The sequence below is a fragment of the Nuphar pumila genome, chromosome 16 (assembly GCF_984573655.1).
Source record: "Nuphar pumila chromosome 16, dmNupPumi1.hap1.1, whole genome shotgun sequence".
NCBI lineage: Eukaryota > Viridiplantae > Streptophyta > Magnoliopsida > Nymphaeales > Nymphaeaceae > Nuphar > Nuphar pumila.
Window position 1 is genome coordinate 84,642,126 of NC_143264.1, and position 13,969 is coordinate 84,656,094.

General features: G+C 36.8%; 1 protein-coding gene across 2 annotated transcripts in view; it reads left to right on the top strand.

Moving 5' to 3' along the window:
* Positions 1 to 1,560: 1,560 nt before the first annotated feature.
* The window catches only part of LOC149813931 (putative LRR receptor-like serine/threonine-protein kinase At1g05700), a 29,760-nt gene continuing 17,351 nt past the window's right edge, over positions 1,561 to 13,969 (top strand). For both annotated transcript variants that reach the window (XM_089991369.1, XM_089991368.1), the window contains exons 1-10: positions 1,561 to 1,714; positions 2,141 to 2,690; positions 9,253 to 9,731; positions 9,846 to 9,978; positions 10,075 to 10,146; positions 10,225 to 10,296; positions 10,423 to 10,503; positions 11,454 to 11,623; positions 11,748 to 11,962; positions 12,043 to 12,169. In XM_089991369.1, the coding sequence (XP_089847495.1) occupies positions 1,645 to 1,714; positions 2,141 to 2,690; positions 9,253 to 9,731; positions 9,846 to 9,978; positions 10,075 to 10,146; positions 10,225 to 10,296; positions 10,423 to 10,503; positions 11,454 to 11,623; positions 11,748 to 11,962; positions 12,043 to 12,169 (1,969 nt within the window). In that variant the 5' untranslated portion in view covers positions 1,561 to 1,644. The remainder of the gene's footprint in view (positions 1,715 to 2,140; positions 2,691 to 9,252; positions 9,732 to 9,845; positions 9,979 to 10,074; positions 10,147 to 10,224; positions 10,297 to 10,422; positions 10,504 to 11,453; positions 11,624 to 11,747; positions 11,963 to 12,042; positions 12,170 to 13,969) is intronic.

The window sequence follows — 13,969 nt, forward strand, 5'->3', positions numbered from 1 at the left end:
TTTTTTAAGAAAAATAACCTCATGTCTGTCCTAGAATACATAATCTACAGTAAATAAATCTATAAAACTCTGTGGAGGGTGACCACAATCTAGCATCGAGTGGAGGGCTAGAGAGAGATCACAGGAAGAAAGATAAATATGATGTCCTATTTTATAAACTCTATAGTGATGGCATAACTATCATCATTATATATTAAAACCCAACAACGGTGACATAACTGCCATTGTTATTGATCTATAACAACAAGACCTTCTGACCATTAAATATATTCATAAAGTGTTTTAACGACACATTCTAATGACAGGTAAATCTTGACATTATTTATAAACTCTATAACAGTGACTTAATTATCGCTAAAAGCCTATAACAGCAAGACGTGCACAAGAGCAAGCCATTTCAGGAGATATCTAGCTTACTATTATTGATAAGCTAATATCAACGAGATTCGTTATTGTAGTAAAGTAGTAACAGAAAGATATTTATGTCTCTTCTATTACATATTAATTAGCGAAGACAAAAATCTCATCGTTATTGCTTTATCAATAGCGGTGAAATCTTATCTTGGTGGAAAAGAGTCACTGCCATTGATTCATCATACTTGTAGTATGTTATCACTAAAGCAAGTTGCCCCATGGTAGAGTTCCTAACTCTTTTTGCATTGTTGCCCTAGGCACATTATTTACTCCTTTTATGTTCATTTACCATTGTTAGTGTTTTATACATGTTAAATGTGCATTTATTGACTAATGTTTAACATGCAATTATATAAACACAATAACAGTTCCAGGGATAACAATCTATCATAGAGACACATCATGATAATTCATGTCACGACATGATCTCCCCTCCCAAGGTAGAAGCATGTATTTCTCACAATAAACACATGTTCTTAGAAATTGAAACTCTATCCCATAACCTTAATGTCCAATATTCTTTTTTCCATAACATATTACATGTTTTAAATCATTACAATAAGTACTTTCATTGTATGAAATATATCATATACCAATATTTCACAAAATGACAAAATCCCATAATAACAGGTAACATGTACCATATTTCACATAGGGGTGGCAATTGGGTCAGGTCGGTGGGTCAGAATACCTCAACATGAACACGACCCGTTTATTAAACGGGTTGGATGTGGCAAACACAAACACGACCCATTTATTAAATGGGCAACCCGACATGACATGGTTAACCCGTTTAATAAACAGGTCGGGTCAACACGACACGATTACATGACACGGTGACTCGTTTATTAAACGGGTCAACCCGATAACATAGACACGATAATCGACCGGAGTAACACGATAAGTTTATATATATATATATATATATATATATATATATATATATATATATATATATATATATATATATATATATATATATATATATATATATATATATATATATATATATATATATATGGGTTGCGGGTTGACGGGTTTGTGTAAACGGGTTGACTCGCTCGCCTAACCTTGTTTATTAAATGGGTCAAACGGGTTGACGGGTTGGCATACCCCTAACCCGATAACATTTGTTTTTTTCAATTCAATTTTGTCGGGATTTTTTAAATTTAAAGGAACCCTAGAAAAGAGTGAGGGCATGGATCCGCCTTGATCTCAGAGACCAGAGCAATGCTTCCGGTGATCCTCTGCTCCCTCTTTTGGGGACTTCATCTGTTTCTTGCCCGAGGGCAGCCTTCAGGTAAACTGTTGGAACCCCCGCCCCCCCCCCTGCAATTCTTTCTTGATGATGCGATGATTTGGCCAGGGGATCCAGGATTAGGTTTCGAGCTGGGTAAGGTGTTTGTTGAAATTTATTCAATTCAGTGGAAGCCTTTTTCTCGCTTCTCCGCCTGTCCTGGCTGTGCCAGTTCTGGATAAGCCAAAGGAATTATATCCTCTGACATGACCAACATGAAAGTCTGATTATGGATATATTTTCTTTGAGAAAAATAACAGGCTCCAGATATCCATAAGAATCAGACTCCAGTTTCTTCATTGATATCATTCTTTTGTACTCTATTTTTTTCCTCAAATAATTTTAATTAAACCTTAAGGTGTATTAATTTTGAAATAGAGTTCAATCGAGTCCTTATGTTCTGAGCTTTTCTCATTAAAAAACGCGCAGGATTCATAAGCATCGACTGTGGCAGTCGGGAACAAAGTTATGTGGATAGTACCACCGGAATCACCTATGTCTCTGATTCCAATTTTATGAAATTTGGGGAAATTAGAACTGTCTCCTTCTCCACCCCTCGTATTAACGGAATGCCGAAATACGTCAAGCAACTTAGGAGTTTCCCAAAGGGAAAGAGGAATTGTTACAGGCTGCAGCCAGTCACTCCGGGAACTAAGTATTTAATTCGGACTTCATTCTTTTATGGGAACTACGATGGATTGAACTCTATACCTCTGTTCGACTTGTATTTGGGAGTCACCTTTGTCAAAACAGTCATTCCTTTAGAGTCAAATTGGAATGAGTATGAATTCATAGTTATGCCAACGAGGAGTTATTTGCATGTTTGCCTCTGCAAAACAAGTACTGGTGCACCTTTCATATCGGCCTTAGAGCTTCGGCCTATTCTGGGGGATGCTATTTATCCTGTTGTTAATGATACATTGGCCTTGCATACTTGGCGTAGATTGGATTTCGGGCCACAGTACGGAAGTTTCTCCAGGTGTGTTAGTTACTATGTGAAATGTTGTTTTTAGTTAAATTTGGTTGCATCCTTTAGGCTACTTTAGGTATGTTTGTTTGGTTCTCCAGATTGGATATAGTCTATTCTCTAACAACTACGTCCAACGTTAGTTTCAGTTGGACAAGAAGTTGTGTTTCAAGCGTTTGCTTTTTATGTTGTGCCGACAACTTGGATACCTATGAATAATGGGTTGGTTAACTTTGTTTTGAATAGACTATATCCATCCAATCATATGAGTGTTTTAACATGTTTATTATGGATTTCAACTTCAGATATGGATCTCAGATTGGATCTAAAAACTTAAAAATATTTAAAATTTCAATAATTTGAGAATAAATAAGAATTGATAAATTTTTAATATATAAATGCATTAATGATTGTCATATTGGATCTAATTAAGAAAGTTTATCGAAAAGTTTAGGATTTTATCCTCAAATATGGATCTCGAATTGGATCCAAGTCCAAAAAAAATATTTAAATTTTACATAATCTGAAAAAATAAGAATTTATATTTTTTATATACAAATGCAAAAACTATAAATAAATCATGAAACCTTAAAATGCAAGAAATAAATCATAAATAAATAAATAAAATCATAAACTATAGGAAAAGTAAACTATAAGTAAAAAAAAACTATAAATAAACTATAAAATGAAATATAAAGAGCCGTATTGAAAGAAGATAAAATAAAAACTCTTTTCCAAGAAAAGCCTTAATCAAATTAAGTATCAGAAGTCCTAATTAAAGAAATTTTATTCAAAACCCTAATCAAAGAAAATAAGTCCTAATCAAATTAAATATCTAAAACTTTAATTGAAGATGTTTGATTCAAAGCCCTGATCAAATCAAAGGAAAATCTAATAAAATTAACTAACAAAAGCTTTAATAAAATTAAGTAACAAAAGCCCTAATTAAATATATATGATTCAAAGCCCGAAAAAAACCTAATCAATAAAATTCAAAGAAAACCCCTCAATCATTAAAATAAAAGAAAAACTCATTATTAATAAAAATAAAATAAAATAAAATAATTAAAAAACCTTATAAAAAAACCCTCAGAAGAAGAAAAAGAACAAATAGGGAAAAAAACTGACTAAGAAAAAAAGTAGAAAAAGAAAAGAGGGAAGCAAAAAGAAGGAAAAGAAACAAGAAAAGAAGAGAAAGAGAATTGGAGTTAGACACCATACCAGGCCAACCCATCATGTTTTTTTTTTAACATGGAAAAACCACAGTTATAGTTTGAACATTCTGTTAAAGGCTGAATTGTATCACCTTGACTCCAGATTCATGTCTGTATTGACAGCGTAAAACTCTTACTAATACTTCGAATTCGAATTCTCGACTTAAGTTGGAAGCCTTAAGCTTACTTATTAGAGCCCTTGCGAGTACCGAGGCCAGATCAGGTGCAATCACACTGCACAAATGCAATGTGATCCTGCAACCAATCACCCTCATTTGCTGGTGTGCAGCCTGTCAAATCATAATGAAGGGTGATCAGTGGCACATTAAACAAACTCCATGTGATTGCACCTTATCCCAATTCGTCATCTATCCTATTCCTACCCCTTACTTTCATGTTTTCAAAATTTTCGCTCTTTTCAGATTTGTGCAAGATAAGGATAAATTGTAGGGCTCCAAATCCCATTTCCGTACGTTGTGAGTACTCGGGCGAATGAGTGAGAACAATTGGGCCCCATCCCTGTCCAACATACAGACTTTATTAGGGGTGTAACCGGGTTAGGTATACTCCGTCCAAACAGATTTTAGTGTATATTTAAACACGTTGATAAACTTAGAATTAATATGCATTGTATTTTAATGATTTAAACCTTAATTCATTTGTGCATGTACTTGAAAATTATAAGATTGATCTGAATCCCAGAATAATACTTGAAAACTCATTTAATTTGATATATTTTGAATATGATATATAGTAGGGTTTTTTATTTCAACTTAAAGTGTTTGGTTAGCGTGAATGTATAATCATCTTAATAAACAATTGTTTTTATTAATTTATATATTTTTTATTGTCTAATAAATAGGTTTAGAATAAAAAATCAAATCAAGACCTGAGCTGAAACCTCAACCCATTAACCTATATGGGTCTACTTTTTTCATTCATATCCAAACCTAAATCCAACTTGAATCAAAACTGGTCTACTAAAGACCTGACCCGGTATAGGTTATACCTGACCCAATATATACTCAAACCAGTTAACCCATATGGATTCACAATTTCTAATTGCACCCAAATCCGAATTAGATTGGGTTGGGTTTGAGCCTTACTTTTAGACCTAATTCAGAATCGGTACTCAAACCTGATTAAAACCCAGTTACACCCCTACACTTTATTAAAGAAAAAGCCCTCAATATCCCATGTCGATTCTTCGGAATGGGGCTTGTGCAGTGCAAAGCTTTACTAAGTGAAAAATGCATTGAATGTGAGAACACGCAGTATGTGTTGGCTTGATCAGTGATGTGCGGTAGTAGCATGGCACGCAATAGGTAATGGTATCGTTGTTAGTGCATCATTGTATGACAACACAGATGTTGAGCAATGTTCGGTTAAGTAGTGACAGCGAATCAGAGGGATGCTGCTTTTAGAGATTCAGTAAATGACCTCTCAGCTTGTAGGAATTCTCACGTGTAGCGGTTGGTCTTACGGGGGTGCATGTGGGTTAAGGCTCATTCTTTCAGGGATCGCATTAGGTGATTCCAACCGAGTATGGTGACTAGGGACTAGGCGAGTGAATGCCTAAGTGTCAGCTAATAAGTTTGGGTGGTTCTCTTCATTATAGTGTTTAATTATCAACTGGTCTTTGAATTGGGGGTCGCAAGGACTTGTTCCTTGAATGGCGATGTTTGGTATAGTGTGTGCATGTAGTTGCAATACGCTTTAAGGCATGCAAGTCTAAGGCAAAGTTTGTACCCTTTTTCAGAAGTGATCGTTGGTATGGGACGATTATGCACTAAGTGGCATGGACTAGATAAAATATGTATTTGAAAATGTGCTTGATCAGCTTTCGTTATGCAACTGAGCATGGGGTGGTGCGTAGGGCTAATGAAATTATTCAACACATGAAAAAGTGTTAGTGCACGGCCTCTGCACGTTAGGCTGGGCAGTCTAGTGCATCGCGGGTTTGCGAAATATTTTGTGTTCGTGACAAATTAGTTATGAGTGAGCGACTAGAAGGCTTGTGGTGGTAAGGAAGGACAATCACGTCACACTGGCCTATTGAGAAAAATAGGCTCATGACAAATTAGTATCATAACAGAAAGATTCACAAAGACCTTGTTGTTCATTGTGTATGATACTGAAGAGGACACTGATTGTTTATCTTAGTTATATAAATTTGCACAGCTGAAGTGCGGTTGGCCGAACATAGAAGCAAGATATTATGGGACATCTTGACCATGGTAAGTAGAAGTGCAAGGTTGTTGTTATGTTGGCTAAGAGAACGCAAATAAGCGAAAGATTCCTACCAGTTGTGCATTAAGCCCATTGGTGGAGCTTGACGTTTGCCTTATGCATGTAAAGAATACACGTTGGATTCGGCTGGATGAATTTGCACCTTTGGGTATAAGAGACTCAACTAAACTTTTATATTCTCTCCCAGGATTGTGGGTTAGCAGAGTGCCCATGTTGAGTATAATGTTCATTGTTTTGATCCCTTAAGTTTGCAGTTTCTCTATTGATTGCGTGTGTGAAAGAGTTGTTGTGTGTGTCTCGTTAGTTTGGTTCCTACAAGAATATTTTGCTAACTCTAGGATAGAGTTAGAACATGCTAGCTCTGGATGAGAGTTGCAGCATTGGGCCAAGGTGCCCTTGTAAAGACAAGTGCCCAAGAAGACACTTTGAAGCACTACTTTGGAGTGATACGCAAGACGACATCTCCTACTTGAGAACTAGTTAGATCATTGGAAAACCGCAAGTTGGTGCCTAAGAGAGTTGATATCTCTACGGCACATATTGGTGATCGTCTTTCTTTGCAAGGACCACGAAGGGCTTGGAATTTCCCTTGTTGGGGTTAAAAGGCACCCCCTTCTATGAGCATGATGACGATAAGTTTGTCATGTGAGAGATGACCTACTTGTGTATGAGACTGCACTAGGGTCGCATGAGCAAAGAGTGTTCGATGTTGATAGAACGAAAGATTATTATCTAAATAATCGAATGTGGATTAAGGTATGCGACTTGACGTGTTAATGGTTGCGATGATGGTAGATGAAAACCATAACAAGTTGAGTAGGGTGAGAAAAATAATTAGATCAAAGATAAGTACAAAGAAAAACTGACATATAAGTTAAGACTATGTTCTTACCTGCACCAACATTGTCGATGACGAACAATCATTTGGGTGAGAGAGAATGTCCCGAGTCGATCCTTCGAAATGAGACATGTACAATGTGAAGCTCTACTGAGTAGAAAATGCATCAAGTGTGAGAACGCGTAGTATGTGTTAGCTTGATCAGTAAAGTTTGATGGTCGCATTGCAAGCGATAGACAATGGTATCATCGTTAGTGCATCGTTGTATGACGGCACATATGTGGAGCATTGTTCGGTTAAGCAGTGTCAGCGGATTAGAGGATGTTGCTTTTGGAGATTTGGTTAAGGACCTATCAGCTTGCAGAAATTTTCATGCATATTTGGTTGGTTGCACGAAGGTACATGTGAGTTAGGGCTAATTTTCTCAATGATTACATTAGGTGATTCCAACCGAGTATGGTGACTCGGGGCTAGATGAGTGAATGCCTAGGCACCGACGAATGAGTTTGGGTGATGCTTTTCGCTGTGGTGTTTAATCGTCAATTGGTCTTTGACTTGGAGGCACAAAGTCTTGTTCCTTAAGTGGTGAGGTTTGGTGCAGTCTACATATAGAGTTGCAATACGCTTCAAGGCATGCAAGGCTAAGGCAAAGTTTGTACTTTTTTTTGGAAGTGATAACTGGTATGAGACAATTATGCATTAAGTGACATGAACTAGATAGAATACGTATTTGAAAATGTATTTGATCAACTTTCGCTAGGTAGCTACGCAAAGGGTAGTGCGCAGGGCCAATAAAATGATTCAGCAAATGAAAAAGTGTTGGTGCGCGACCTTTAGACATTAGGCTGGCTAGGTTGGGCAATCTAACACGTCATTGGTTTGTGAAACATTCTATGCTCATGATAAATTAGTTGCGAGCGAGCGATTGAAAGGGTTGTGACAGTAATTCGCGCCGCACTGGCCTATTGAGAAAAATAAGCCCATGACACCAATGAACTGTATAAAAATGCTTTTACGATAATGCTAAATAATAAGAATGCAACTACCCATTAGCCTTACATGATTTCACAAGTCTGACACGAACAACTACAACCATTTTATATGAAATGAAAGTTAAATGCACTGCCCGACTTCCCATCCAAGTTTTACAAACTGCATGACATGTTCACTGTTGGGATCGCCCACTAGGCCAGTGGGGGTGGTGTATCCATATCTTTCAGAGATGGGCCATGTACAGTAAGGTGGCCGTGGGGCCCCACCCAGGGTTTTTCTCGCTTGGGTTAAGGTTCCTCGTCATAAAAAAAAAGAATGGCCCTCTTGGAATTTATTTTTTATTTATAAGGCATTTTTTGGTGGTGATACGGAATATGCAGTGCCACTACAGCCACCCATTCATGACGCAACACCATATTATGTGAACACTTATTTATTGTTTACTTATGTATGTAAATTTAAGCACATTTTATAAAGAGGGATCTTGATTGGATCGTTAGTATTTTAATTATGATAAAGAAGAAAAGAAGATTACTGAGTATGGGTGGGCGATGACAATGGATAATGGTGGTGATAAAATGATGGTGGTGTAATATCTTAATTTTAATTATAATAATTTTATTTTATTTTTTTTACAAAAACAAAATATTTTTAAATTTTATAAGACAAATCTTGCTTCAATTATATTCTGACCCTCATAAAAGTCAGGTCAATACAATATTAAAGTAAAGAGTTATACAAAAACAAGGTGACTTATCTAACCAAAATCTTAAATTTTAAATAAGGTGAATGCATTTTTTACTACTTAAATATTAAAATATTTTTACATTTAAAAGATAAATTAAAGTTAAAGATATTTGTTTTTCAACAAATAAAAAATCATCTCAATTTGATCCTAAATAAGGTGTTATGGTCAAACCAATTTAACCTATCATACTCAATGTACGAATTTAAAATGTAAAAATCCAAAATTCCTAAATCCTTGTCCTCTTAAAAAACCCTACAAACCGTCTGAAATCAATACCTTAAAAAACCCTACAAACCATCTAAAATCAATACCACAAATTAAATGAAGAACCATATGCGATGTTTGCGAATATATTATGAAATACCATTATTTTTTAAGGGTAATAGAGTCATTTTCATTTTTTTTCCTTCGTCGATGTCAGTAGTACGATTACATATCATTATGAATTTATCCTATCTTTTCTTATGAAATACCATTATTAATTTATGGTGAATGGGCTTGTCTGTGTGTGAACTATGGTTGTGTATCCAGGTACCCAGATGATGCTTTTGATCGTTTTTGGATCCCTCCTGGAACCTCTCCCCCCATTACCCCCATTAGCACCTCAAACAATGTTTCTTCTGAAACTGATGCATATAAGCCACCAACAGTCGTGATGCAAACTGCTGATGTCAATCCAAACTCCAGTGACGGAATACTATGGGAACAATCAAATTTACCTGAAGATGCCTATTTGTTCATGTGCATACATTTTGCAGAATTACAAGAACTGAAGGCCAACGAAACCAGAGAATTTGACATCACATTGGATTCCATACATTGGTACGGACCCATGACACCTTCATATCTAAATGCTACAACTGTGTGCTCCCCCAGCATCTACCAATCTCAGAACAACAGTGTGCAGCTTAATCCAACCAAAAGATCTACGCTAATTTCTCCAATCCTAAACGCCATTGAACTTTATACGGTGACGCTATTATCCAGTTCTCTGACCGATGATGGAGATGGTGGGTAGAGTTTGAGTTGTGAATGTGATTCACGCTACACTTTTTCATGAAAGCAAAATGTAAGTACTTCTAGGACCCAATATTTTGCTAAAATATTCGTTAATGAATGTGCAGCCAGCTCTCTTATGGATATTATGAACAAGTATCAAATCACCAAGGCCTGGACAGGAGATCCTTGTCTACCTTTAGACTATGCTTGGGAAGGGTTGGTTTGCAGCAACGATACATCCCCAAGGATTACTTCACTGTATGCTTGCCTATACGAAACTATAAGCAGTTTCACAAGTACAAAGTCTTTGTTTATATGAAGCATGATCTGATGGTGGCAAATTAATTTCTGCAGGGATTTATCAAACAGTGGATTAAGCGGTCAGATCCCCAAAAGTTTGGCCAATCTTACCGCCATTGTTAGTTTGTGAGTAAAGCATCTAATCTTCAGGCATTCTATTTTCACCTATTAAATGGCTAAAATTCCCTGCTTTTGTGTTCCAAGAAATTTGGCAGGAAACAACCTGACGGGCAGCATACCGGACTTTCTTGCTAATCTACCAGGGTTGAGCGAGTTGTAAGTTTGCTTCTTCCTTTTCTTTTCTTTTTGGCGGCATCTGATACAGTTCCATTTGAGAGCTAATTTAGACTTATTTCTTTACATGCTCGGTTTACTAACCCTTGTTGCCTTCTTAATATCCAGAAATTTGTCATATAATAATCTCAATGGTCCAGTGCCTGATGCTCTTCTCCGTAAAATGGAAAGTGGAAGCCTTACATTGAGGTTATTCTCTTCACAACTTTCCAAGTTGTTGCTATGATCGGGAATTGGTCTATAGTTCTCACAGGGCAGTTTATTTGGCCTGAAAGATAGTTCAGAAATACTACATGTTGATGACACAGAGACGCATATTTCCTTTTTTTGCATCTAATGCATTTTCTTAGGTACTCTCTCGTGTTCTATTACATTGAGTCCTCCAATCTGATGTTCGACCCTGCAAACAGCAATACAGTGGCGGAGGGAGAGAGAGAGAGAGGCAAAACAGGATTAGAGTCCACCCCTGATCCTTTCTTTTATTATCCTTATCGAGAGATTTACAATAACTAATTGAAAGAGGAAGGGTGAGATGAGAGTTGTTATTAGAGAGAGCACATCGTCACTCATGGCTTCCCAGCCATGCTACACAAGAAGGAAACAAGAGAGGTTGTCGCTGCGGAAAAAGTGTCAGACGAGGGGAATTTTGGTGACTAGTTAACCATGGTGAATGGTTAACCGTGGTTGAACTAACAGCTGTTGAAAGAAGAATCAGTTTGTAATAATGGCAAGAAATGCGGGAACCGATTGCAATAAGGCAGGGACTACTGCACAAGTTGACTATAAGGCTGGGAGCAATTTGCAGAAGAAAACTTTTTTTAATTTGCTTCGTTCCTAATGAAAGTGAGCCTATTTACTGCTTGGAAACAGCTATGCAAGAGAAGGCCTTGTGGGGCTGGCACATTAAGGCTTGTTTGTTTCATTCTCATGTAAATGAAAGGCTTTCTACGGGAATGGGCATTGATTCTCAACACATTAGGGTGTGGGGGGAACTTTCTCATCATAACGATTTGATTTTTTTTCCAAGGATTACATCCTCTTCTATGTTTGATTTCCCCACACACCCCACCCTCTTCTATGTTTGATTTCTTTTATTTCATTACTGTCTCATCTCCTCTTGGATCTCTACTTGGGTGCAGTATTTCGGGCAACGCAGAGCTTTGCTCATCGGGTGTCTGCGACGTCCATCATCGGAAGAAAAACAATAAGAGTATCATTATTGGCACGAGTGTGTCAGCAGCTTTAGTATCATTCTTCTTGGTAGCCTCTCTAATTATTGCTGTAAAGTTCAAGAAAAGAAATGTAGCTCGTAAGTGCTTCATTTTCGAATTGCCACACTGGCATTAAATTTATTTCCTCTAATTAAGTACACTTCTATGGTCATACTCTGGTTTCCAACTTCCATCTTCCTTTTATGGTTTTTGCATGTGAAGAACCAACTTTATGCCAAAAGAGAGTAGACAAGTCCAACAGTTGTCAAGTATTCACATACTCAGAAGTTGATCAGATGACCAAAAAATTTAGTCAGAAAATTGGTGAAGGAGGTTATGGCCCTGTTTTCTATGGGCGTTTACATGATCATCAGGATGTGGCTGTTAAAATTCTTTCTGATGCATCCAGGCAAGGCTCCAAGGAATTCTACACTGAGGTGATGGCTGCATCGTCTTCTATTTGCTGTTTATGAAGTTCTGTCATCAAATGAGTGACATCAAGCAGCTTCTTTTGTAGATTGATCTGCTCTCAAGAATTCACCACAGAAATCTTGTATCATTTTTTGGATACTGTGATGAAGGTGAAAACATGATTTTGATCTATGAGTACATTCCACGAGGAAATCTTCGAGAAGCTTTATCAGGTAAGCACTTCATGCACCTTAATCTGTCATTTGCTTTATTTTAGTGTGTAGTTCGTTTCCATGATGCTTTCAAGAAAACATACATCACGCAAGCCAACAACACCGATGGATCTTGTATTTGAACTCCCTTCAGAATTGGATGTCCTTAGGAATTAGATCTATCTTTTGGACATTTGATTCTGTATTGTGGTCTTACAATCACCTCTGTCCTAATGCTGCAATATGACATGGAGACTGCTGGCAGATGTTATTAGCTTTTTGATGCCTCATGGATAAATTGAAACCCCCGGAGCAAGCTCTTACATCATTGCACTTGTTTGAAAGGAGTGAAGACCAGTATGCTATATTATACGGCCATTTTTACGGAACTAAGTTCAGAGTAATGGGATAAGAATTCCAAAGAAAAGTACGAGTATACATGTGATGTAGTCAAATATAAAATATCTAAATAGACTTGAGAATTAGACTGAATATAGCAAATATCACTCATTTATTGGCTTTTGTCTAGCTGTTAGAATTTACATGGTCCACATTGGATTATGTGCCCAGATACTTTGAGCATTTTGCTTGCAAGTGACATGTCTTGGGCACTTTTTTCTTTTAGCTCTTTTTCAACATTCATTGCTGATATAGTCTTGTACAATATCAACAATCCAGATGTCATGACAGTCCTTGAAATGCTTTTGGTGGTCAACTTCTCTAGCCGAACTTGCGACACTATGTTCATGTCAACCATAGTCATAAATATCGGCGAGATATTTTTTTCTTGAAAGAAAAATATTCATTGATTTAATTAGAATCTAAAAAATTACATTGGAAAGTGATGAGAAGTCACTAAACAGTACTAAGCCATAAGAAATAGGATGAGATGGTGATTACAATAGAAGATGCTCACCCATCTCATAGCCAACAAGATGGAGATTACACTAGAACACTGAACACATCTTGAGGACCTTCTCCATGTGCACTGTAGGCAGATTACTTGGAGTTCACATTTAGCATCTCAATTTCAGTCCTTTTAAGCTTTCTCACCTTTTTATTGCTCTCGAATACTAACTTGATAGGTGACATGTTTAACTTGATAGGTGATATAATTGAAAAACTAAATTTCAACTGTTAAAATAAGATATTTTTGAAAATCACTTGCATTAAATATCACCCAATTTTATCGCACTTTTTTCTATAAAGGCAACAATAAGATGCAAAATACGTCTATGCAATATGCATTAAATGCTGTAAAGCATTGAAAGCTGGCATGCCCACTTGGGGAAGGACCCACCTTTTATAATCTGAGGGTCATCCCTCCACTTCCTTCGATATGGGGCTATTCTAGTAGTCCCATTGAAGTGGTGGTATGGTATAATGCAATTAAACACCCCATTGCATTTATTTAAACCAACCTCTACCTCTCTCTCTCTCTCTCTCTCTCTCTCTCAATATATTTGTTTTTGTTTTTATTTTTTATCTTGCCAAGATTTTTCCTAAATTTTACTGAGCAAACTCTTTTTTTGAAAATATCCCGATCTCCCTCTCAAAAAAAAAATCCTGAGAAATTCCTTTCCCCAGAATATCCCAAGAACGACATTTGTGACTATGATGTCAAGTAACTGCCTTTTCTGAAATCATTCCCATATTGCTGGTATCATCGACCACCAATAATGCAGAATTTTAAAAGGTGCAGAGAAAGCTTGATAAAATACCTGCTAGGCAGCTTTTTTATTTCAAATATTTATTCAATTGATGGTATTCTGAATGCTGGAAGCATGCTGTATGCGGCTCCTTCCTTTCCTCCAGGTTTGA